General features: G+C 45.1%; 2 protein-coding genes across 11 annotated transcripts in view; one reads left to right on the top strand and one right to left on the bottom strand.

Annotated features, from left to right (window-relative positions):
- Positions 1-22,100, top strand: part of TESK2 (testis-specific kinase 2) — a 138,678-nt gene extending 116,578 nt beyond the window's left edge. For all 9 annotated transcript variants that reach the window (XM_010847845.1, XM_010847843.1, XM_010847839.1 and 6 more), the window contains 7 exons: positions 8,314-8,460; positions 18,068-18,150; positions 18,376-18,460; positions 18,934-19,017; positions 19,230-19,316; positions 20,016-20,133; positions 20,452-22,100. In XM_010847845.1, coding sequence (XP_010846147.1) covers positions 8,314-8,460; positions 18,068-18,150; positions 18,376-18,460; positions 18,934-19,017; positions 19,230-19,316; positions 20,016-20,133; positions 20,452-21,176 — 1,329 coding nt within the window. In that variant the 3' untranslated portion in view covers positions 21,177-22,100. The remainder of the gene's footprint in view (positions 1-8,313; positions 8,461-18,067; positions 18,151-18,375; positions 18,461-18,933; positions 19,018-19,229; positions 19,317-20,015; positions 20,134-20,451) is intronic.
- On the bottom strand, positions 21,989-25,519 carry TOE1 (target of EGR1, member 1 (nuclear)). Of its 2 annotated transcripts, none has more exons than XM_010847848.1 (8): positions 25,462-25,519; positions 24,595-24,737; positions 24,468-24,508; positions 24,226-24,280; positions 23,939-24,097; positions 23,409-23,668; positions 23,049-23,208; positions 21,989-22,970 (listed from the first exon to the last, which is right to left on the bottom strand). In XM_010847848.1, exons 1-8 carry the CDS (start codon positions 25,511-25,513, stop codon positions 22,308-22,310), a joined length of 1,533 nt encoding a protein of 510 aa, XP_010846150.1. In that variant the 5' UTR covers positions 25,514-25,519; the 3' UTR covers positions 21,989-22,307. The 2 variants fall into 2 exon arrangements, with proteins under 2 accessions (XP_010846150.1, XP_010846149.1); XM_010847847.1 differs by having other exon boundaries at positions 21,996-22,970; positions 24,226-24,322.
- Between the last annotated feature and the right edge of the window lie 6 nt (positions 25,520-25,525).

The following is a 25,525-nucleotide window of genomic DNA, read 5'->3' as shown; positions in this document are numbered from 1 at the left end:
GAGCCCCTGTTTGAGTTTCCTGACCCATACAGCAAATTCCCATTGGCTATCTATTTTACGTATGGCAATGTAAGTTTCCACGCTGTAGTTTCCTTTGATATAAATCATCTTAATTAGAAACTTAAACCTCTTTTGGTTTCCATTTTCATTTTGTCCATTGTCAAGCCCTTACTCCTGAGATCTGGTGAAGGGGGAAGCAGGGTCTGTTGTCTTCCTTAACAGATTGCTTTGTTCAGTGTGAGTTCAGTCATGAGGTGAATGTCAGAGGTTCTTGTCGGAATCTGGAAAATGTGAGGTTGTAGTAGATATGGGGTAGCAAGTTGGATTTGAATTTAAAAAAATTTTTATTGAAGTATAGAAGAAAACTTTCAAACATGACCTTAATAACTATGTCACTGGTGAAGATATCATGGAGGTGGGGATAGGAAAGCAGACTGGATAGAGTAGTCAGCAGACCTAGGCTGATCTTAAATCATGTCTGAGACCATTGATTGCTAGTAGAGCTTTATGGGGCAAATAAAATAGTCTTAGTGTTATCTTAGTTCATTTCTTTGAGAAGATTAGTTTTACAGATTTATCTTTTAATGTTTACTTTATTTAAACAAATTTGATTTTGATTAGAGATGTTTACAGTAAGAGTTAAAGATCTGTGGGAGAAGCTTAGTCATACTTTTTTGAATCTTGTGGGTAAACAGTCATTTTGATGTTTATAGTAGTTTATGTGCATAGAAAAACACTCGTACTACTTCAGGTGCATTAAACAAACATGTTCTTAAAGTGGTGAGCGGGTTATACTTAGTGTCTGCAGGAAGTATGAGGAAAAAGTGAGTGGTATCTTTATGGCCTCTTCTAACTGGTTTTTTCAGCTACTGATAAAAGAAATGCCCTCTCTAATTTTCAAAAAGAGATCTTAGATATATTTTTAAGTCCATGTGATTCTGATCACTTTAAGGAGTCTGCAGATAGAGTGGTCAAAAGATCCTCAGAATTTCCTTCCACTGAGTGGCCAGACAGGCTGTTTTGTATTTTGCTTTGTATTTATTGCTACCATAGTATCTGCCATATAGTGCATGTGTGCTAAGTCGCTTCAGTTGTGTCAACTCTTTGCGACCCCACAGACCTTAGCCCACCAGGCTCTTCTGTCCATGGATTCTCCAGACAAGAATACTGGAGTAGGTTGCTATGCCCTTCTCCAGGGGATCTTCCCAATCCACATCTCTTATGTCTCCTGCAATGGCAGGCGGGTTCTTTACCACTAGTGCCATCTGAGAAGCCTTCAAGTAGGCATTATTAAATGTTTGTTTTGCATGATATTTATCAGAAAATTCCTCTAAAAGTACATCTCTCTTTTTTATCTTAAATTACAGTAATGACAGAAATGGGAGGGCTTCTAATAAAAGAGGGAACTTAAAACCTGCCTCTATTATTTAAATGTACTTGATCATTCATTTATTAATTCAGTGATTTATTATTTACCTTACTGGATACTAGACTTACAAACTTGAGAAAGATCTGGTCCCTGTCATCAAAGTTATAGTACAATATGATAAGCAATGGTAGAAATACAAGGGGCCCAAGAGGCACAAAGGATGGGATGGGGTATCAGGAAATGCTTTCCAAAATAAGCGACTTGAGTTGGGTTTAGAAGGATGAATAAGAATTAGCAAAGCTATGAAGGGGAAGAAGAGTATTCTGCATAGTACTTAAGCATATATGAAGGCAGGGAGAGTTTAACATTTAAATATTCTGAAATACATCTTGGGTTCCCTTTCTCTTTGACTCAGTTCATTACTGCTGCCTGCTTGAGTCACGCAGGTCCCGGTGGACCTCCTGGAGTGGAGGCTGAACCGTGGTGAACTCAGGCCTTGGCAGATGTGTGGATGTGCACTTGTGTGGTGGCTGTGGAACCTCGAGCTGAGAACAGGGGGCTCCTTCGGAGCATGAGCCTCCCACAGGGCGCTCTTGGGATGCCTGTCCCGGAATTACCCAGGGCAGTAACAAAGCTTTCTTTTCTTCTTTACACCAAGCCAGCAGGATGGGATGTCTGCTAGCCTTTGTGTTTGGAGCCAACCAACAAACATACAGTGACCAGTACAATGGCATTGTTGGGCTTCAGTGAAAAGTAGGTCGTGGCCCAGGCCCTCCTCTGCAGAGGGCCCATCCAAAGAACAGAGGTTGGACAAGCCTCTGATTTGGCTGTTTGGTATTGATGCTGGTTTCTGATGGGCTTTCTGACTTACTTTTGGTGTGTAACATTGTAGGATTTCTTCCCATTGTTTCCAAAAACCTCTATTTGGAATCTCTGAGTTGCCTTTGACTCTTTTCCCTTAGTTCTCATATCTACTACTCAGTTGCTAAATCATTTAGATTCTACTTCTGTTTATTCTAACTCTAGACTACTTTTTCATGCCTGTAATAGCACTGTAAGTCAGGTATTTGGTCATCTCTCATCTGGGCTGATGCAGTAGCCTTTAAACCTCCCTCTAGGTCCTTCTCTCTTCTGTTAACACCATGAGCTTTCTAAAATGTAGTTTCTGTCATGTATTAGTTTCCTAGGATTGCCATAACAAAGCACCACAAAGTGAGTGGCTTATGATGATACAAGTTTATTCTCTCATAGTTCTGAAAGCTTGAAGTCTGAAATCAGAGTGTCGGCAGGGTCTTGCTCTCTCTGAAGGCCCTAAAGGAAGAAGAGCCTTGCCTCTTCATGGTTTCTCTTGGTGTTCCTTAGCTAATAGACACATGAAAATGGATCTTTGCCTCCATTGTTACCTGACATTCTCCTTGTATGTCTGTGTCTCCTCTCCTCTTTTCGTTAAGATATTAGATTAAGGATCCATCCTACTCCATAAGGACCTCATCTTTACTTGATTACATCTGCCAAAGACCTTATTTTCAAATAAGGTCACATTCACAGGTAATCAATTCATTGAATCTTCATAACTCTATGGGTTAGGTTCTATTATTATTCCCATTTTATAGATGAATGTTAAAGAGTAACCAACCCAGGTCACACAACTAGTCAGAGGTGAGTTTCAATCAGAGGCAGCCTAACTCTGCACTATGTGGGCTTCATCACTATATTGCACTGCCTGGCTTCACTCTTTAACTTCATTCTTCTCCCCTGCTTATACTTCATGCAGGGAAAGAAAAAAGAGAAGAATAACTACTAATCGCTGAACTTGGTGTTCCTTTTGTATAGTATATCTTTATTACTCCCAACCCTGTATATGGGCTTCCAGGAAATAGAACTGAATCCTCAATGGGTGATGAGCCAGGCCTAGTGGGAAAAGGTATTCCAGGTAATGGGGCCAGCAATGTGCACAAATGTGCAAGTAAGCAGGGATCAGACCCTTATAAACAGGAGTGAAAGACATGTATGACATGCTAAGGAAAGAAGACTACTTCGAAAGCTAGTAGAGTAACCCAGGGGAGGAATGATGATAAGATATTAATAGTGGAAAGAATGAGTTGTATACTGTGAGCTAAGCTAAGCATGTGCTAGACACATTAATACTTTGTATATCTTATCTCTTTTTATTTTTCTCTGCCTTTGATTAAACACCAAATCACTTTGGTTCTGCCTCTGAGATGTCTCCAGATATTAACCTCTTTTCCATTCTCGCTCCCAGTCTTTTTCAGGCCTTTGTTGCTTCTCACTTGGATTCCAGAAGCCTCCTAACTCTTCTCCCAGTCTCAATTCCTGACCTTTCTGTACAGTTTTTACATTACTGTTAAAATGATATTTCTAAAGCACATCTAGTCATTGTCCTGGGTGAAAAAAATCGTTAATTTTTGTGTCATCTCTACTAGACTGTGAACTAAGGGCAGGGATTGGCCCTGCTTAGTTTTGTGTTTTCACGTAGTAGGTTTTCAGTATTTCTGTAGGCGTATGGATACAGGTGGGTGGATCTCTCTCGGGACAATCCCGCTAGTTAGGTGGCAGCAAATGATGTCTGTTAGTGGAATGGCAGGCACATTCATCTGCCTTAGATAAGTGCCCTAGCTCTAGGCTATTTGGGTAGATTTTTCACAAAGGAATAATAATTCTTAGAGTTGATATTTTCTTTAGTACCTCTCTGAATATGCCTTTGAACTACTATTCATAGATAAGTTTGTTTGATTATAGATATCACTACTTTGATAATTCAGAGTTAAGAAAGGGTAACCATTTTTTCTTGTTCTTCTGACTGGTTATGATTGGGTGAGGTTATGATTAGAATCAGCAGGAATCGAGAACAGGAGTCCTGGGTGTAGTGCATGTTACCTCAGGGAGAGGTATGTATTGCCTAGTCCTGCTCCAGAATATTCTTTGTATGTACAAGTTTATGTGTCTGTCTGTGTTTGAGTGGTACCATCAGACTCTATAGGGCATATATGGAAAGAGCCATTCTCAGCCTTTTAGGATCCAACTCAGATATTACTTTTTCTCTGAAACTTTCCAAACTCCTCAATATCTACTTTTATACCCCAAGTATTTACCTCTGCTAAAAGGTTATTAGTATTATTTGTTTACCAGTGTGTCTTTCATGACACATTTTATGGTATAAACTGAGTATTTCTTTCTTAATGGTATAAACTGAGTATTTATATACCCACATTTACTGTGTGGATGGGTCTCTTGTAATCACTGGGGGATATAATGTTGATGTAAATGGACAAGTTCTTATTCTCATATGGGGGTGGTAGGAAGGGGAGGAGTGCTCAATAAGTATTTGGAGAAATAAGCTGATATTCCTGAGTGGCGAACTGAGTGTGTGCTTACCTGTTCCTTTGATCATTTTCTAGAGTGTTGGCATATGATTTTTTACATACATAGTAATATTGTTCAGTCACCAACACATATTTGTCTATTTGGTGCCTTTTAAGAAAAAAGTCTTTAATGAAATCGAATATCACACAAATGAAATGGCAGAAACTCTTAACATTTTATTAAACCATGAGGAGGAGAAGCAGGTTTTGGTGTAGGTGAACTTGGGGAACAGTCACTTAGAGGTATTAAGTCCCTCTGACACATTTGATTGGCTGATATTATAGTTTTCTGAACTTGAAAGTTAAAAAGAGCAACAATAAAAATTATAAAATCTTCTCTCTGGTAGGTATTTAAATGTGTTGCCAAGGCCTTTGGTTGTTTCGTAGAGCTAAGGGAGTGGTCTGGAAGAAAATGAAAGCAAAGTGGCTGTTATCCCCAGCCCAGAAGGCTGAATGTGCGGGGACAGTTGTTCTTGCCTCTGCTTCCCACAGAGCACACACCAGCTGAGTCTGCACGTGGCGTTGCTTATGGGGAAGTGGACATTCCGACTAATGGCACACAGAGTGTGTAGCAACTTAGAAATCTTCCTTGTTGGCAGATCTCAAACTTCCTTTCCTCATATATGCAAAGGTCTTGAGACATTGAGAAGTTGTGGTTTCTGAGAGCCCCAGAGGCTTATCAGCCCCACCAAAGTGTTCACTGAAGGCAGGCAAGTGAGTAAACTCCATTTGGTTTCCCTCTCTGGTCCTGGGTTTGTGCTTTTTTTCCATCTTGTCTGGAATAGTCAGAGCCAAATAGCCAGTGTGATTCCTCACCTTGTCTCACCTCTCTCCTCTGCTCTCCACCCTGTGGCTTGGTCTGTGGATTTCTCAGACTTTCAGAGACATGGCGGGACAGAGTAAACATGTGTTTGAACCAAGAGTCCTGGCTTACCCTGGCCCACAGAGTACACATACAGGCTTTTTACCCGTCTTTTCTGCCTGGCCCTCAGTGGGAAACCTGAGTGGCTCCTGAAGTCAAGCCTTCCATGTCACACTGTCACGGTGCCAGACAAGTGGACTACAACCTTGTCACACCTTTTCTACTCTCAGAGCTAGAGAAATTTGTCTACGTGATTAGCTGTCAGCTTCACTGCCCCTCTATAGCTTGGAATTTGCAAGTTCACTTTCCTTTTAGCAAATGGGCACCTCAGATGTGAACCGTGAACAAATTCAACTGGAGTGAAGAGGCTAAGGTGCTATGCTAATGTCGTCATTATGCTTTGTTTTGAGATTTCCAAAGATGGATTATCAAACAAGATGAAGCAGATCAACAGGTTTCCCTTTTGAGAAATTTGGTGTATTTTTAGCCATTCTCTCTGCCTTGCCAAACCTGATCTACTTCATCCAAGGATCTGAAATGCTGCCTCATGCTGCCCCCAACTGGTTCTTTTTGGTACTCATGTTACCACATCAGAGAATCTAAGATTATATGAAACTTCTATTATTTTTTTCTTAGCACTTTCATGTATTTGTATTCAATTCTTATAATAACATCATGAGGTATATGGATCATGGATTATAATACCTATTGTATATATGGGAAAACAGAAAGAAAGCCTCATTAGTCTATTTGTCCAAAGTAAAATGGCTGTTAAGAGGCAGAGTTGGACTAAAATTCAGGTTTCTTGTCTTCTCTCCCATCAGTTCCCTACTCTTTTGTAAATCCAATATCACCCCCCACTCCGAAAAGATATGAAGTGCTTATTTTTAGGCTTAGAGGTTTTGTGAAGATTAAATGATGTAATTAATGGTAAGTCCTCAGAGTAGTGCCTGGCACAAAGTAAGCACCAACTAATAGCAGCTGCCACTGCTATTGTGGTTATTATTATTATCTCGGTATTTGCTCTTTTTAAAAACAAAACAAAACAAAGCGGCTCTTTGTGGGTATGTAGGAATGACAGACAGCCAAATTTCTTGAACGAGTATATCTTCACGTAGTTTCCACTTAGCCTTGTCTCCTACTCACTCCTCAATTCACTTTGATCTTATTCTGGTCTTAACCACTTCACTGAAACTGCTCTGGCCATGGTTGCCAGTGACTTCTTATTTATTTATCTGGCTGCATTGGGTCTTGCTGCACGCAGCATCTTCTGTTGTGACACATGGGCTTCTCTCTGGTTGTATCCCATGGGCTCCAGATTGTGGGCTCGGCAGTTGAGGCACACTGTGTGGGATTTTCAGCTCCCAGACCAGGGATTAAACCCTCATCCCTTGCATTGGAAGGCAGATTCTTAACTACTGGACCACCAGGGAAGTCCTGCCGGTGACTTGTTAGAGGCAAATTCAGTAGACACTTTTCAGGCTCATCTTACTTGATCTGTAGCATTTTGATACTTTTGGTCATTTTCTCTTTTGGAATGTTCTCGTTCTTTGGCTTCTGTGGTGACATTCTTGTTTGGTGGTTCTTCCTCTGCCTGCTTCTGTATATGTTCCAGTTGTTTGGGATTCTGTTAATTTCCCACCTTATATGTTAACCCCTGGGCAATCCCATATATTCCTTAGCCTCAGTGACTACTTCAGCTCAATGTCATTGCCTCCTAAATGTTAGTCTCTAGCCCAGATTTTGCTCCTAAACTTCAAACTGACTTGGTATAGGGTATCTCCACATGCCCTTAAGCCCAGCATGTCTTAGTTGTACTCCCTGTTTTTTAACATTGCCTCTTCTAAAAACCTCCTCTCCCTATATTCTGGGTATTTAATAATGGCACACAGGGGCCAATAGCCTGCAATCCACCTAGGAGCTTTTCATTGTTCTCCTCCTCCTCATCAAGGCATTCATCAAGTTTTTTTGACTTTGCCATCTAAAATCTTGAATCTTGCTCTGTTCCAGTGCCTCCACTGTTGCCTTAACTCAGGCATTCTTCCTTCACCAGGATTATTGCAATAATTTCCTAACCTATTTTTCCTTCTCCATATTCACCACTCTAATCCATCCATCCTACCATTGCTGAAATAATCTTTTCCTTAAAAAAACAAATATGAACATGTTGCTCTTTGGCTTAAAAGGCTTCTTTTGTTCCCTATAGATAGGATAAAGTCCATATACTTTAGCAAAGCATATCAGCCTCACCTCTCATGTACTCTGGCCATACTGAGTAAATTAGTTTTCTGAATACACCATGCTCTTAACCTATAGCTTTATGTCTGCTGTTCCCTCTGTGTGGACTTTCTTTCCTGCTCCCCCAAGTCATCCTTTGAACTCCTCAGTTCCTTCGTGCAGCTTTCTCTGACATGCCTAGATTGAGTCTGTACCTTTTTCCTTTGTGCTGTCGTACCTGTACAAAACTATCTTTTAGCATTTACTACATGATATTGTTTGTCTATATCCCTTAATAGATTGTGATCTCAAAGGAAGGTGCAGCATCTACCATAGTGCCCAGATGCAGAATAACTGCTCAGTAACTTAAAAAAAAAGAAAAACAACAGTCTCTGTCTTCTAGGTTTTTACCCTCCAGCAGTTTTACCCCCACCCTAAACGTTGTTGACAAATGGTAGCTGGGTTTTCCTTCTGTTTTGCAGTATATCAACTCTGGAAACCTGGAACAGTTGCTAGACAGTAACCTGCATTTGCCCTGGACTGTGAGGGTGAAACTGGCTTATGACATAGCAGTGGGCCTCAGCTACCTTCACTTCAAAGGCATTTTCCATCGGGACCTCACCTCTAAGGTACGAAGGCTTTACTTGGACAACTCTTTGAGACACTATCTTCCATTTACCAAGAAATCTGCATTAAGAAACCAGTCATTAATGAGCTTTGGAATGTTGGAGATCTCTTATAAATTCAACATTTAATCATGGAAGATACAGCTTATTACTGTGTATAGCTAGTCCTTAGAAAGCCAAACTTGGCTCACAGCAGGTTCCTTTCATTGTTGAGTCCATCAGCACATACATCTTGAGAACCTTTATTCTTGGTTTCACTCACTACTGAATGTATGTTGCAGGAATAGATGGCACGAGAACACATAAGAGATTCTTGCCCTTTAGGGGTGACAGCAGTCAAGGCTGTGTGGGAACCTGCCTCTTTGTATTCTCTCCCATGGTCTCCAGCAGGGGTTCTGTGATTTTTAGTCACTTGAGTACAGGTTTTGGAGGCCATAATGTACTGACCCATTTTCTTTCTGTGTGATTGAGTTTCTGCCATCCTGCCAGTTCCTCTTTGGCATCAGCTGGTCTTTGTAGTATTCTCTTGCTGTCCAAATTGCTGTGTGAGCAGGTTAGAAAAGAGTTGCTTTTAGAGGAAGTTGGCTATACTACAAGGCAGACACCTCAGGGCCAAGTAGCACAGGATACCACATGACAAGGCTTATTTAAATAGTACTGTTTGTACTACTATATATAAAAAATAGATAACCAATAAAGACCTACTATATAGCACAGTGATTCTACTCAATACTCCGTAATGACCCATATGGGAAAAGAATCTAAAAAAGAGTGGAGATATGCATATATATAAAACTGATTCAGTTTGCTGTACAGCAGAAAGTAATATAACATTGTAAATATACGCCAATAAAATTTTTTTTTAAATAATACTGTTTGACCATTGATATGGGAACTATAAATCATCTAATATAACTTGTGTTCAGAAGCTGATTTAAAATTCTCCTAGGGAGGTATATGAGGCTTCCTAGGTGACTCAGTGGTAAAGAATCCACCTGCCAATGTAGAAGATGCAGGAGACATGGGTTCGATCCCTGGGTTGGGAAGATCCCCTAGAGGAGGAAATAGCAACCCATTCCAACATTCTTGCCTGGAAAATCCCATGGACAGAGGAGCCTGGTGGGCTACAGTCCATGGGGTCACGAAGAGTCGGACACAACTAAGCAACTGAGCACACACACATGCACGCAGGGGAGGTATATGGACCATCCAAGAACAGTGGTCACTTCATTCTGCACCCTTAACACATGCATATGCACATGCATATACATATTCGTGCAGCTCTTCTGTCATGGATGAGGGGTAAGGAAACCTGTTACAGGAAAAAGTTTGCAAAGGGAACAAAAGCAGGCTGTGCTCTCAGAGCCAATAGACCTGGTGTTCTAAACATAAGTACTGTCCCCAAGGGACCCTGGCCATTGGTTTGTGACTACTACACAGAAAATAGCTTTAAGTAGTGCTCGTAGGGCTCTAGGTGTGGCAGTGCCATTTGTAGTCAGCTGCACTGTTACTGAAGAAACCCTAAGATTGGTGGAATCTGGTGACCAGCTGAGACCTAGTTGTGAGAAGTCCTTTATCTTCAATGGTATAAGCAAGAGCTGGACAGCTGGGAGCTGGAAGGTGGTATCTTATCCCTTCATCAGCCTCTTCTCCTTCCTTAGAATGTTTTAGAAAGTCAAGACTTAGAAAATTGCACCTGTTCCTGGCAGATGGGTTGGGTTGTATCAACTTAGATACTGTCTAAAGTTGATGGCATATCCTTACCTTGGGCATGCAACTAAAATAAAATTGTTGCTTCCTACTCAGAGAGCATCATGTCTTCTAACATAGAGGGAGGTCATGACCAGTTGTCTATCAATCACACAGATACTTCCTACACACCCACATGAGTGTCTTCTGTGCCTGGCACCATGCATGAAGGAATATTCGAGAAAGATAAGTTCTGACCAGAGATAGTCTATTGGCAAATAACTGAAGAAAAGTTCATAGCATTTTATAATTGAGTGTTTAGCTATAGACTATGGGTTTTCAGCAAAAAAAAATCAGTAAACTAGGGTACCTAGGTTTTCTGGAGGAACTCATTGTATTCCATTCTGTGCACCCAAAATATTTTATCCCATTGTGCTAGTGTGGTTCTGAGTTTGTCATATTGTATGTATTGTAAAAATGACTACCCTTTTTGGATCTTTAGGGTAAGACCACTGTCCTTTGGTTTTCCTAGTTGATGGTGGGTGCTCCCATGTCAGCTGGCTTGAGATGAGAAACTGGGAATTTAGGAGAAAAATTCTCTGGTATTATTGGTGTACTTTCTTGGGTCTGAACTTTAGGTGGTGGTGAGAACAAATGACTTTGCAACTGGAAGACAGGCTGGGAACTACACTTTAGGGAATCTCAAGTTGAAGAAAAACAAGCAAATTTTATAAGCCAGACCATCCTATTTGAGAGACTCTATTTATTGCCCTTTTATCCAAATGTTTCAACTTCACAGTGTTGCAGAGATTAAGGAGAGGTTGTATGTTCACACCTAGACCAAAGCAGCCCCACCCAGGAGACCTGTGTGGTGGTGACAGTGACTCTAAGAATGAGAATCCCAAGGGAAAAATAAGGCTAAAGGGACAGAGCAGGGCTTTGAAATTTCCAAACTATCTCCTCATTGTCAGCCTTGGATCTGAATTTAAGTGCAGTAAAAGGTTTACTTATATTTTAGTGTGTACACGTCCAGTTATTTGATGGTATACTGTGTCTGTGTCTCCCACCAACACATGAGTTTCTCAAGTGCTGCTCTTATTCACCTTTTTCCCCCTAGCACCTAACATAGAGCCTATCAGAGTAGAGGCTTCCTGGCCCTCTTGCAGAAAATGTGCTTGATGGCACAGAGGCCAGAACATCTGCTTGAGAACTGAGATTTTGAGTCCCACATCCAGTTTTATTCCACCTCTTTAAATGACTTCAGTGTTCTTGGGCTATTGACATCAGCCCTGGCTTCTCAGACCAGAGCTAATAAGAGGGATTTAGAATACTGGCAGTGTGTTTCAGGTGGGTAAACCAGGACAGAGAGAAGCATATGCCATTTTCCAAATGATCCTGGGCCTAGAGTAGTGGCAGAGAGGATCCTAGTTTTGAGTGCCTACTGAAAGTAGTGTTGCCTTTGTAGAATTCACACATCATTGTTTACTGAAACACTGTTTTCAAGAATGAAAAGTCTGTCACATATAGCTGTTCAGTCTAATTTTGTAACTACTTCTAAGAAACAGGCTGATTTAGGTTTGTGCAGTGGCAATGCTGATTACTTAGAAGGAAATGGGAGGTTGTGTGGCTTTAAAAACATTCAGTTCTTGAGCTCCATCAAGAAGTGGCAACAGCCGCATGCAGGCTAGAAGCAGTTGATTCAGTTGTATGTGAGCCTTGCTCTTAAGGGCAGCTAAGGAGGGCTTCTTTGTTTTTAAATATATATTTTTTTAAATTAGAGGATAATTACAATATTGTGATGTTTTTGCCATACATCAACATACATTGGCATTAGGTATACATATGTCCCCTCCCTCTTGAACACCCCTCCCAGCTCCCTCCCTGTCGCGCTCATCTAGATTTTCACAGAGCACTAGCTTTGGGTTCCCTGTGTCACACATCAAACTCAAGAGAATGGTTTCAGAGACTGAAGAGAACATGAATTAGAAACAGTTGAATGCTGGAGGATGTAGAGAGTGTGTGTTAGGGCACTCTGTAGTCATTTTTTATAATGAGAACCATCATTAGCCTTTTGGAACCACTTATACTGTGCTGTTAGAGGAGATAGAAATTGCTGGAACCTAATCTATACCATCCATGGGCTCTGAGTCAAGTTGGAGATTCAGATATGTGAGCAGATTACTTCCCAAGAACTATGGAGAAGGTATAGGATCATATGGTGGAGTGGAAAGGAAGGGACAGGACACACTATAGCAAACCAGATAATCTTCTCCAAGTTGGACTCTAGTTGTCTCTGGGATATTTAGGAGGGAGTTCAATTTCTGATCTGGCTGTGCTGTGAAAAGAAACTTTTAATCTTTCTTGAGACATAGAATCAGTACTTTGTTTCTAACTGGATTTATGGAGTGAATTTGTTGGGGGTAAGGGGAAAGAGGTGTTGGCACATGGAAAGCCATTTTTTGTTGTTATAGAAATAGCTTTTTGAGAGGTCCCTGGTAGCTCAGACGGTAAAGTGTCTGCCTACAATGCGGGAAACCCAGGTTCGATCCCTGGGTCGGGAAGATCCCCTGGAGAAGGAAATGGCAACCCACTCCAGTATTCTTGCCTGGAAAATCCCATGGACTGAGGAGCCTGGTAGGCTACAGTCCATGGGGTCGCAGAGTCAGACACAGCTGAGCGACTTCACTTCACTTAGAGCTAACACTTACAAATGGACCTGGCATTTCTTTGTTTGGGTCATTTTATTCAGTGCCAGTACAGGCTGTGCAGCTGTTCTAGGAGCCCTCAGGATCTGCTCTCAGGTGTCTCCTCTGGTGCAGTCCTGAAGGGTTTGTGCTGGCTTACAGAAATGCGTTCATGGCCACCTTTTGAATCTCTTGTCAGCTTGGTCCCCACCATGGAGAGTCGAATGTATGATTAGTGTGTGCCTTTTCACTTGCTTTCAAAAGAAGCTTTATTCGTCAGACTTTCACATGACAAACTTTGGCCGAGTTCTTTCTGCATGTCTGTGCTAGGTTAGAGATACAGAGATAATAGGATCAGTCCCTGCCCTTTGAAGAGGCAGACTTGTAAGCCTCTGCTACTGTGTGATGTATTATAATAGGAGGAAGGACAAAGAGGAATGGGAGCCAGGTGGCAGCAGTGCCTGGGCTCCTCTTTGAACCAGAAAAGGTCACCTCTCACCTCAGGGAAGTCTGACTGGGCCTTTCTTATATCTGTTGCTTACTCCAGGCATACTTTTGAATAAAGCATTCTTCAGCTTGATTTAATGGACTTTGTATCCCACACAGCCTGAAAATTAGTCTGGGTTCTTCAGAACCCCACAGTGGTCTGAGTTCATATTTTGTGCTCTGTACCGTCAGTCTGTACTGCGGCCATGTCCAAGTTGGGTGAGAAATGCAAGCATTACAGTAGGCGCCCTTGGATTAATCAGCTTTGGAGGTGGGGGCTAGCATCCCAGATGAAGGGGTCTTACTGTATTGCCTGCACAAACAGTGCTGCCTTCTCCATGGGCCTGGGCCTCTGCTTCTGTCTTAAGACTGCATTGTTCCTGCCATAGCCTTGCTGTCTCTAGTGGAAAGCTTTTCAACCAGTTTTTCTGGAAAGGTCAGAATCATTAGGGGATGATCCTATTAGAATCAGGAGACCCACAGCTTTACCACTCATAGTTGGAAGCTTCACTTTTCTCATCTTAAATGTAAAAATCTCAGATCTGCCCACCTGACAAGGTTGTTTGAATCACTTGGACTAGTTTATGAATACTGTTTTATAATTAATTCATAAGGTACCACACAGGCAGAAGTAGACAGTCTTTCCCTTGCACAAGGGGCTAGGAAATATTCCCAAGGGCACTTCACTCTTAAGATATTGCTGCTTTGCTGAATCTTTTAGTATATGGTGTACAGCCTATAGCTATAGGAAGGGACTATAGAAACAGACACTTAGGTCAAATACTAAGGTTAGAGAGAAGAGAATGCAAAGGATACTTTGGAAAAGGATATTGAACCTAACCTGAGGGTACAGAGACGACTTCTTGGAGAAGGTGATGCCTGAGCTGAATCTTGAAAATTGAATTCTACTTAGTAAGTATTGTGTGTTTGTGCTTAGTTGCTTAGACATGTCTGACTCTTTGTGATCCCATGGACTGCAGCCTACCAGGCTCCTCTGTTCATGGTGATTCTCCAGGCATAAGTACTGGAGTACGTTGCCATGCCCTCCTCCAGGGGATTTTCCCAACGCAAGGATCAAACCCATGTCTCCCACATTGCAGGCAGATTCTTTACTGACTGAGCCACCAGGGAAGCCCTGGTGTGTGAGACCTGGGTTCGATCCCTGGGTTGGGAAGATCCCCTGGAAGAGGGCATGGCAACCCACATTGTGTGTGTGGTGGGGTTATATTCCAGATCACATCAGTCGAACAGTATAAACAAAGGCATAGAGACATGAACAGTATGATATGCAGACTGTGAGGCTGAAGTGGTAGGGGATAAGAATTGAAAGCAGAGGAGTCTGATGATATACTATCTAACTTGGATTTTATCTTCTAGATAGGAAATGAAGAACCATTGTTGGCTTCTTTTAAATAACAACTTTTTTGAGATATTACTCACATAAAATAAAATTCATCCTTTCAAAGTGTACATTTCAGTGGTTTTTAGTATATTCAATTATCACCACTATCTAATTTCAAATCTTTTCATCGTTCCAAAAGGAAAACCCCATGCCCTGTTCTCCCCTCCCTTCAGCCTTTGGGAACCACTAATCTTTTTTCAGTTTCTATAGCTTTGCTTAATCTGGACATTTCATAGAAATAGAATCATACAATATATTATTGCTAGCTTTTAAGTAGGTGAGTAACAGATTTGCATTTTACAAAGATCATGCTGGCAGAAGTGAGGAAGGTGGATTCTGGAGATCAAGCCTAGCCTAGGCAGAGACCATTTGGAATACTGGAGTATTCAGAGGAGGACCTGAATTAAGGCAACAGTCATGGGGATGAAAAAGGAGGGGGCGATTTGAAAACATTTAGAAGCTAAAATTATTTGGAGTTAAGAGTGGAAAGTCTAGGTGAATCCCAAGTTTCTAGCTTAGCAAACTGGGTGGAAAACAGCAATACTAGCTGACATAAAAATACAGCTAGAGATTTAGTTTTGGGGGAAAAAGATGAGTTCAGCTTTGCATGTATAGTTCAGTGTGAATAATCCAGATGTCATCCAGATATAGACCAGATGTGCAAAGCTGAAGATTGAGAAATAAAGGTCAGTGCAGAGGATATACATTTGGGAGTCATCAGTACAGAAGTGGTAATTAGAAAAGAAATGTGGAATAGTCTCCACAGCTATAGGCCTAGGAGAACCCTGAGACCATCACCCTTGGGGGTGGGAGGAAAAGCCTGCCCTAGAGTGTTCAGAGTAGCCAGAGGTAGAGAAGGAAATCTATAGTGTCACAGAAGCCAGGAGAGAAGAATCAAAAGCAACAGAAATAGCTTGTAATTAGCCTTTGATCGGAGAAGGCAATGGCACTCCAGTACTCTTGCCTGGAAAATCCCATGGATGGAGGAGCCTGGTAGGCTGCAGTCCAGGGGGTCGCTAAGAGTCGGACACGACTGAAGCGACTTAGCAGCAGCCTTTGATAGCTAGTCTGTTTGCTCCAGGGCCACTTAGTCTCTACATGTCCAGCATTGATAGGATTCCTGAATCATATATAAAAATGCTGAAGGAAATAATCAGCAATGTCAACAGCAGCAAAATCAAGTAATACTAAGGACTGATTTTGTCTACTGAGTTTAATGACATGGAACTCAGAGGGATCCTCCGGGAGAACACTTCCAGCTGAAGCCAGTGAGGAAGGGGTGGGAGATGAGGAACTAAAAACAGCAAGTGTTGCCAGCCAGACTTCACTAGTCTAGACTCCACTAAGAGCAGGCTCAGGAGTTTATTGAAAAACACCATAGGAGCTAATCCTGGTCAGGGATCCTCCCCATTTTCCTCATCACCTCAGATACAGACTCCTAAAGTTGGCTCTTTTGGTTTTCAGTATTCCATCTTTGTCTTTGGCTCCAGTCCCTGGCTGCTGGCTATGGAGAAGCTTTAAGAGAGGCAGGGGTCACATTCCAGATCAGAGGCAGACTGGGCTAGGCAGGCTCATCCATGTTGTGGGGCCCTGATCAACCTTGCCGTAGCCATCTTTTAGCGGCTTAGAGAAGCTACTGTAAGTCGCTTCCTCCTGGATGGTTGGTCTACAGTGAGTGTATGAGAGGGCTTCATGACTGTGAAGATGGGACAGAAATTGAAGAGCTTTGATAAGGGGTACCGGCCATGCTCTGTTCCTTATTGCTGCGCCTAAGCTGAATTTCGCAGGATTGTTTCTAAGGGCTGAAAAGCCAGTAGTAAACAGGACTTTAGACTGATCCTTGGAGACAGGAGCCTGAGTTGTTGATGAAAGAAGAGGAGGGGAGAAAAACAAGCAACAGATCTGAGCCGCCACTGCCTCACAAGCCAGTGCCCAATAGCCTAGACTTCGGCTGTCTAATAGACAGGCTGGCTTAGAACCCATCTTCTCATAGATTGTAAAGTCAGGGAGTTGGGGTGGGGGTGGATTGCTGAGCCAGGGGACTGATGGAAGGGCTGAAGCCAGGACAAGCACAAGGAGAGGCCTGCTTAGAAGCCAGAGACAGTTATGTCTATCAGGAAACGAGGGCAATAGATGTAATGAAATCACAGGCTGCTTCCAGCTCAGAAAAAGAGAGCATAGTGTGATCACATCAAGGCCAGAGTAAGGGACTAATTTGTATCTGATGCGAAGTAACCAGGTGACTTGGCAATGCCTTGGCAACTATGTGCCAAGGTGAGGAAGAGGGAGGGCTAGAGGGCCTTGCCAGTCCCAGAAATGTCCCTGTGAGCCAAGGATCCCTGTTCTCTGCTGCCCCTGGAGGAAGGGGGGATCGAATGAGGTGCCTCCTGAGCCAGAGTGGTGTAGGTCCATTTTGAATATTTGAGGAGAGCTCGTTGCTGCTTTATGTTTAAAGTCATTTGGGTTCATCCTTTCTCTGGAGACAGCAGCATTTGTTCAACAAGCTTGTCTTGAACCTCTCTCATAAATTGAATAGTGTAAGGAAGGCCCAAACCCGAATTTGCCCCTGAGAGGCTGATGGCCTCTCTGCTAGGCTGTAAGAGGAAGTGGCAGAGAGGAGTTAATGGAGTTGAGAAAGCTGAAGGTGAGAACTGGAGAGGTCAGGACTGGAAAGGTAAGCTTACCTTAAAGCACACTAAATTTTCTGAGGAAAAAAGAATTGGGAGAATATTCCAAATGGAAAGAAAAAGTAAAAGCAAAGACAAAGGTTTGAAGGGCCTGTTCAGTCTTGTCTGTAAGAAGTTTGGATGAAGATATGTACATAGGGGCACCAGGGGCTCAGATCACAGAACAAAGCCAGATTGTGGAATTTTAATGCCAGAGGAGAGGGTGGTTGTAATCTTGTGGGCAGTGAAAGTTGGTATAGGCTTGTCCTGTGCTTACATTACTTGGCAAGGTCAGGCCTGGTCTTTGAGTCTCTACGTTCTGAGAGAAGAATGGAGGCCAGGGTCTGATAGCCTGTCTTCTTCCACTAGATTATAAGCTCCAAGAGAACAAGGGTTTCTGTTTACTGTGATATCTTTGATACTTAGAACCTTGCCTAGCACATGGAAAACAAAGATAAATATTTGTTTGGAGCATGGTATGAATCCTAGGGCAGCCACCCAAGATCCAGGCCTAACTCACCTCACATGGCTATCAGAGCCCCACTGGGGTCAGCCCAAGAGCATGATTTCACCAAGAAGCAAAGGACAAGGTACCCTGTGGTAGTAGGGAGGGGTGGTGGGAAACTCTATGGCTGGCTGGTCCCCTCTTCTGATCCACATGTCTTCTTCTTTGGGAACCCTAGAACTGCCTGATAAAGAGGGATGAAAATGGTTACTCTGCAGTGGTAGCTGACTTTGGCCTGGCTGAGAAGATCCCTGATATCAGGTGGGTAACCCTAATGGGTGCTGGGGTCACTGAAGGGACTGAGGCAAAGGGGAAGACTCCAGTGTCCTCTTCAGAGGCTAGGACTTGGTCACAGCCCAATCTCAGCTCCCTGAATTCAGTCAATTTTGGTGTGCCCATCCTTGGGGGAGAGAAATTCCCAATGGTCAGACCTCCCATTGCACCCACCAGTCGCAAGCTCATTTTCCATACATTCTTACCCCACAGCACAGGCGGTGAGAAGCTAGCTGTGGTGGGCTCACCCTTCTGGATGGCACCTGAGGTTCTCCGAGATGAGCCCTACAATGAAAAGGTGAGTCTGGGGACCCCAAGGCCTGATTCTCTGTAGAATCCATTCTTAGCATAAAGTGCCTTGGATCACCCTTCACGTATAGGGTAAGGATCTATATCCTTCCTGCAAAATCAGCACTGGTACCTGTCAGCTGCCTGGTGAATGAACTGAATGAAATATGGTCAGTATTTCATTCCACTTCCTGATGGCTCAGTGGTTAAGAATCCCCCAGCAAATGCAGGAGATGTGGGTTTGATCCCTTGGTCAGGAAGATCTCCTAGAGTAGGAAATATCAACCCACTCCAGTATTCTTCCCTGGGAAATCCCACAGACAGAGGAGCCTGGCGGGCTACAGTCCAGAGTCACAGAGTTAAGACATGACTGAGCAACTGAGTACATGGTCAGTAGGGCCCAAGCCTGGGCTAGTGAACATGAGAGGCAGAAACCCCACCTCTTACCCCATCGAGGGAAACTGAGATTTCACTACCCACCAGGCGGACGTGTTCTCTTATGGTATCATCCTCTGTGAGATCATCGCCCGCATCCAGGCTGATCCAGACTATCTTCCCCGAACAGAGGTGAGCTCCAGGATGGGGATCAGTGCCACTGGGATGGCTGCTTTCGAGGCCATGGAATTTTTTATTTTCTTGGGGTGGAGTTCCTGGAACTTGGTCTGTGGCTTCTTCTCTGGGGCAGTTCTCCACCTCTCCTGAGCAGGCCAGGATGGGTGGAGGGGTTAATGACCTGTCTACCCATGTCCCTGCTCCTTCTCCACCATACCCATCCACAGAATTTCGGGCTAGACTATGATGCTTTCCAGCACATGGTGGGAGACTGTCCCCCAGACTTTCTGCAGCTCACCTTCAACTGCTGTAATGTGAGTATCTTTTTCTCCTGGGCTTTGGTTGGGGCTGGCTGAACCCTGTTCACCTGGTTAGGACCACAGGGAGAGTTTGCTAATTAGCCTCATGAGGGACCTCTGTCTCAATGATGAGTGGCAGTGCCTATGTTCCTTCCTCTGGGCCTGTCAGACTCTGGCCCAAAGCCTTGGACCAAGGAAAGGAAAATTGCTTTGTATTATCCAGTCCTCAGCTTGTAATGTAAACCTATTACCCCTTTTCTTGGATATTGATGGAGCTTTGGTCAGGTTTTAGTTGGACCATGCATCCAACTGGTCCAAAGCCCATAAGAAAGGCTCGTTAGCATTTTAGGTCTGGGGCCGCACCTACCAGTTATGACTAAGGGGTAGCTGGGACTGGTCCAGGTAGCTTCCAGAAACATGTTAGCTGCAGAACTCAAAGAATAGAACCAACCAATGTGAACACCCCCTTTTGGAGGGTTCTATGCCAAACAAGGGGACAAGACATAGAAAGGCCGCTGAGGTAGGGGAGGGTACTAGACAATAGCATCTTCCCTGACCTTCACTCTGGGGCTCAGTCTTACGGTCTGGAACCTTCAGAAAAGATCTCTTCGATACACATCTGACTCTTAAAAGATGCCAGAAACAGACTCAAATGCCATCCTCGGGATGGAAGATAGGAGGTCAGGGCTAATGGCTGGTGTGGATGACTTACAGATGGACCCCAAACTACGCCCATCCTTTGTGGAGATTGGGAAGACCTTGGAGGAAATTCTGAGCCGCCTACAGGAGGAAGAGCTGGAGAGAGACAGGAAGCTGCAGCCCACAGCCAAGGGTAAGAGATGAAACTAGAATGTCCAGCCTGAACCCATGGGAGGATATTAGGATGGTGGGGGGCGAAGGGGCTTCCCCTCTAGGGCTGTGATCACAGGATCCCATGTACAGAAGAAAGGTAAAGAAGCAGGGGATGATTGGAAAAGTCCTGGAGCTCTGCACTAGCATACCGCCTCCCTTCTGAGTCTGTTTTCTCATTGTTGAATAGGGACAACAGTACCTACCTTTGCTTTCTCAAGTGGTAAAACATTGTGTATGAGATATTGCTTTTATTTGTTATGACTAGAGAGAAACCCTGACTTGACTCACTATTCTTCAGGACTCTTGGAGAAAGGACCTGGGGTGAAGCGACTGAGCTTACTGGATGACAAGATACCGCCCAAGTCCCCACGCCCAAGACGTACCATCTGGCTGTCTCGAAGCCAGTCAGACATTTTCTCCAATAAGCCCCCACGTACAGTGAACGTCTTGGATCCCTACTACCAGCCACAACGAGTTGGTGCTGCCCGAGCCCCCAAAATCAACCCTTTCAGTGCTCGCCAGGACCTCAAAGGTGGCAAGATCAAGTTCTTTGACCTGCCCAGCAAGTCTGTCATCTCCCTGGTATTTGACCTGGATGCACCAGGGCCTGGAACGATCCCCATGGCTGACTGGCAGGAGCCCCTGGGCCCACCTGCTCGCCGGTGGCGTTCTTTGCCTAGTTCACCTGAGTTCTTGCATCAGGAGGCTTGTCCATTTGTGGGCCGGGAAGAATCACTATCTGATGGGCCCCCACCACGCCTCAGCAGTCACAAGTACAGAGTAAGGGAGATCCCACCATTCCGAGCATCTGCCCAGCCAGCTGCTCCAGCCCATGAGGCCATGGACTGCTCCAACGCCCAGGAAGAAAATGGTTTTGGGCCCAGGCCCCAAGGGGTCAGTCCGTGCCTTGCAGGTGCCCCTGAGGAGATGGAAGTGGAAGAAGAAAGGCCAAGAGACTTGGCTCCAGTCCCCTTCTCTGTCTCAGGCATGGGCCTGAGGACCCAGGGAGAGCAGGATGGGTGAGCAGAGTTCATCCCCACCTCACCTTGGGGACAGACCTTCAGCTGAAGCCACAGGGCCCCCTTGGTGCAAAGCCTAGACTCTTCCCGGGGGCCCAGAGAGCACACAAGCTAAGCCAAGCCAGACTTATCTGTGAGGCGAGGCAGCCATGAGAGGCCTTCCTAGTTAGGGCCAATGGCTGATACGAAGCCTCTGAAATCCAGCAAGGAGCTCTGGCTCCCACCAGATCCCCAAGACTTCCCGACAGGACCAGAGGATTCCTAGTTCTAGTGTGAGCTGGCAGGCAGCTATTACCCCAGGTTCTTCTCCTACCCCAGGTCTGTTTCTTGCCCTTTCCTGGGGCATATTAGCTAATGGATGGAACCTGTAGCTGACCAGGAGATCATAAAGGGCATGGCTATTTCTCAGACCTGAAGACTGGGGTGCTTCTTGCCAGAATGTCTAAGACACTTGAATAATAATTGCTGTTTGCACTTACTGCACGGCCAGACCATGTCACTACATTTCTATGCAAGACAAGGCAGAGTGGTGGTCGTGGCTCTCAGCTAACCTATTCAAAGATCTTTTCCAGTTGATTAATCTATTTTCATATTTATGAAGGAGTCTTAATGTTCTGCCCTAAAAGACTTTCAACCTTGTGGTTGGGAGTGGGGCTGATTTTGTAGGCCCTAGGGCCTGCTCTGTGAATTTGTCGACACATGATACACCCAACTGGTTTATACATGGACTGATTTCTTCCCTTTCTGCTATGGCCAGAGCTATGGGAACAGTCTGTCCTAATAGAACCACAATAAGAAATAACCAAAGATGAAGCTGGTCAGATATTTTCATATCTTGTTTCTGGTTTTCTTCTTTTTTTTTTTTTTTGGTAAAACTTTCCCAGGACACTTTGAGATTTAAAAATGAATAAAGTCGGTGTTACAGGTGCTGGTCAGCCTTCTTACTTGTCCTCTTGTTCTTCAGCCTCTGGGGTAAAGGCAGAAATGCCAGAGCAGTGCAACAGTATCTCTGCCAGGACGCCATCCTCTCCCCGAGTAGTTGGGATTAAGTCACTCACAGGCTAGAGGGATCCAGACTCCTCTGATCCACTCTCAGCTTCTGTTCCTAGGCCCTGAGTGCTGCGTAGAAGTTGGGTCAGCTGCTACCCCAAGCCAGCTTCATCTTCTGGTTGTGGGCTTTGGAAGAACGGGAGAACTGGCTTTTAACCACTGTGAGGGGGACAGCTTTGCCACTCAGGTATACCTTGTTGTGACATTCAGGTAGCCATGGTTCAGAGCTACAGGGATGGGATCCTTGGCTCACTCCCACATAGGCCATCACGTAACCTGTCATAAAGGCATCAAAACCAGCCCGATGCAGTCCATCCCCAGGCACTGGGTTAGGACTGACTTGCCTCTCTGGTGCTTCTGAGGTGGCCATGTCAGTTGTGACTTGCCTCTCTGGTGCTTCTGAGGTGGCCGTGTCAGTTGTCTCAGCACTTGTTGCTTTAGGCTCCATCCCCAGGTCATTTGTGTGACCTTGCTCGGAGCCAGGTTGGGTCCCAGTCTCATCCTCAGCCACCTCCTGCTCAGTTTCCTCAGGCTTGCGATTGTCCTTACAGACCTGCTTGGTGGGAGGACTGTCTTCAGCTTCCCTAGAAGGCTGTTTCCCAGGCAGGCCCAACAAAGCCCTCCGCCGTTTTTCCTTGCGTCGTCTCCGTCGCCTCTTGTCCTCCAGGGCAGCTTCATCAGTGTCAATGATAAGGTCAATATCATGGGACCGAGGACACTGTGGTCCCAGGGGGCACCAGCCATAGGCCTAGAGGTAGGAAAGAAGCTTAGAGAGGGTTTCCAGGCATCAAAGTCCCTTCCCCAGGAAATGGGCAGGTGTGCTCACCGAGAAGTTGTCACAAATGCTGGTGGAATGAGTACGGTAGGTGGGGGGCGGCGCACAGCAGCGGTAGTCAATATGGGCCCTCATGCTAGAAGGATAGCTGCAGAACTCCAGGGTCAGGTGTGGGCTGCCAGCTGCCCGCTGCTTCCCATTTTCCCGCTCACTGCAACATCACAAGAGGATATGGATCCACTAGCATGTAAGCTCCGTGAGAGTAGGGGTTTTTGTCTGTTCTGTTCACTGCTGAACCCTTGGCACTAAAGCAGTGCCTGCCCCATGGTAGGCACTCACTTAACATCTTAAGTGAATGAAATAATCAGGCTTATGCCAGGCCCCACCCCGTTCCCTCAACCAGTTCCTCACCATTTCCGGAAGGCATATTCTAGGTAGGAGGCCAGAAAGCGGGCATGAAACTCGGCAGCATATTTGGTGTCATAAATGCCAGCAGGAAACATTTCACAAAGGTCAGCAGTGAAGGTTCCCAAGTTCTCGGGCAGGTGTGCGTAAAAGTTCTGGTAGAGGAACACTAGGTCTATCAGGCCGTTGTGTAGTACCAGGGGCCGGCGGGCCCGGATCAGCTCCAGGAACAGTGTCCTCACTGACTGTCTCTGACTCTCATCACCCTAGGTAGAAAGAAAGGGGTCATCAAGAAGGATAGAGTGCCTTAGGGAACCTCTCTTGCAGGACACCTGTCCCAGGCAGCCTCACCTGGAAAGTTCTCCCTTGCTTTCATCTAATTTATTGCTATTCACCAGTTTATCAATCTTGTTTCTCCAGCTCTGTCACTGGTGAGTCCCCATACTCCTAAGAAGCAGATCCTCCCCAGTGTACCCACCCTAGAGTAGTTAAGAAATGAATTCACAAAAGAGGCAGTCTCAAGGCTGAAGATCTACCTTGTCATTGCCCTTGTGGTAGGGGATTCCTTGAGCGTACTGGCGGTTGAAGTTGAAGCCATGCTGTACCAGGAACTGCACAGACTTTGGTTCTATGACATACTCTTCCATGCACAGTAGGGTCAGATTGAACACTTGGGCCAGGTATGAGTGTTCACCCTGGGAGAAAAAGAGATTCTACTACATCCAGCCTTAGGAGAAAAAAACCTTATAGCTGATGTTCCTCAGTATCTCAATCCCTCCTTCCCTTGCCACAGACCTGGGATGGGGGTGACAGTAACCCATACCTTGTCTGGCTGCTGCTTGAAGCAAGCGAGGCCCAGGGAGAGGATGGAACGGGTCCTGGCAGCATGACACACGGCCTTGTAACGTTCCTCGATGCACCTTGGGGTTGGGTTTGGGGGTGGCTGTGGCTGGGAGTTAGCCTCATGCAAGACCCAAACCACCCAGGACTGTGACCTCCACTCTAGGGTTGAGGTCTGCCCTTCCTGGCAAGGCTAGGACTAAAGAGATCAGGGCTTATACTTACTGGTTCAGCAAACACTTCCTGTCCCCAAGCCCACTCAGTTCCTATGGATCAGTAAAGGGAGAGCTGTTAGGTTCTGCAGTACCAGCCCTTTAACCACCACCTGCTCTCCCAGTTCCCTAGCTCTCACCGTGTCCACAGCCACAAAGTTAGCTGTCTTTATGGCCAGGAGGAGGGATGGCCACATCTCCTTGAAGTTGTCACTTTGCACATCCACCACGGGAACCTGGACTACTAGCTCCTCTCCAGATTTTGTGCTTTGGCGGACACCATCTGGAGATAAGAAAGGTGATGGATATTAATGCTCAGGGAAGAGCCCAAGGGAACAGACACCAAGCTAGGCCATGGCTGGGGGCAGGGGCAGCTTCCCCCTCAAGAGTTATATTGCATATGCTTTATACACAGGATTGGAGTGAACAGTGCCCTGAATTTGGGGAGAGAAAGCTTGGGCCTTCCAGTAGCTGATGTAAAATTCTGGGAAAATGTTTCCCCTTAGCATCAAGACCTGTAAAAGTGGAAGGCTGAACTAGATAATCTGTTGAGGTTCCTTTTCCCCATATCCTGCAGGAAATATTTTGCAAGGTTTGAGGACTTCAGGCCCGTTGATATCCCACAAAGCTCTGTAACCGTTCCCATGGTGCCTCAGAGCCACAAGTGGCAGTAGCCAGTATGTGCCAGAGCCTAACAGATAACGCCCCAATCCGTCCCACTTCCTGTGGACCACAACTCCCAACCTCCCCCAATTAACAGCGCTATAAACTCCAGACTACATCTCCCGACATGCCCCGACGGGTCCTAACTATCCTCCCAACACTCCAGGCTTTTGGAGGCGGGACCGCGGTGCACACCGGGACATGTAGTCTCCTCGTGGCTGATCCAAAAGGAAGGCGCTAGTCCTCCGAAACTTGAGGCAGGTTTCTTAGAACTATGAGTCCGAGGCCCTCCGCTGCCTCGGAGCGCACAGGCTTTGAAAACGGCCCCTGGGAAAGCCACTCACCGTCTGAGACCGTGGGAGCTGAGGCTGCGCCATCGTCACTGTCGGCGGCCATGACACCGCGGGT

Source organism: Bison bison, unplaced genomic scaffold (genome assembly GCF_000754665.1).
Source record: "Bison bison bison isolate TAMUID 2011002044 unplaced genomic scaffold, Bison_UMD1.0 scf7180017864256, whole genome shotgun sequence".
Taxonomy (NCBI): Eukaryota; Metazoa; Chordata; class Mammalia; order Artiodactyla; family Bovidae; genus Bison; species Bison bison.
The sequence above is the reverse complement of the archived record's forward strand: the minus strand, read 5'-3'. Positions and strand labels throughout refer to the sequence as shown.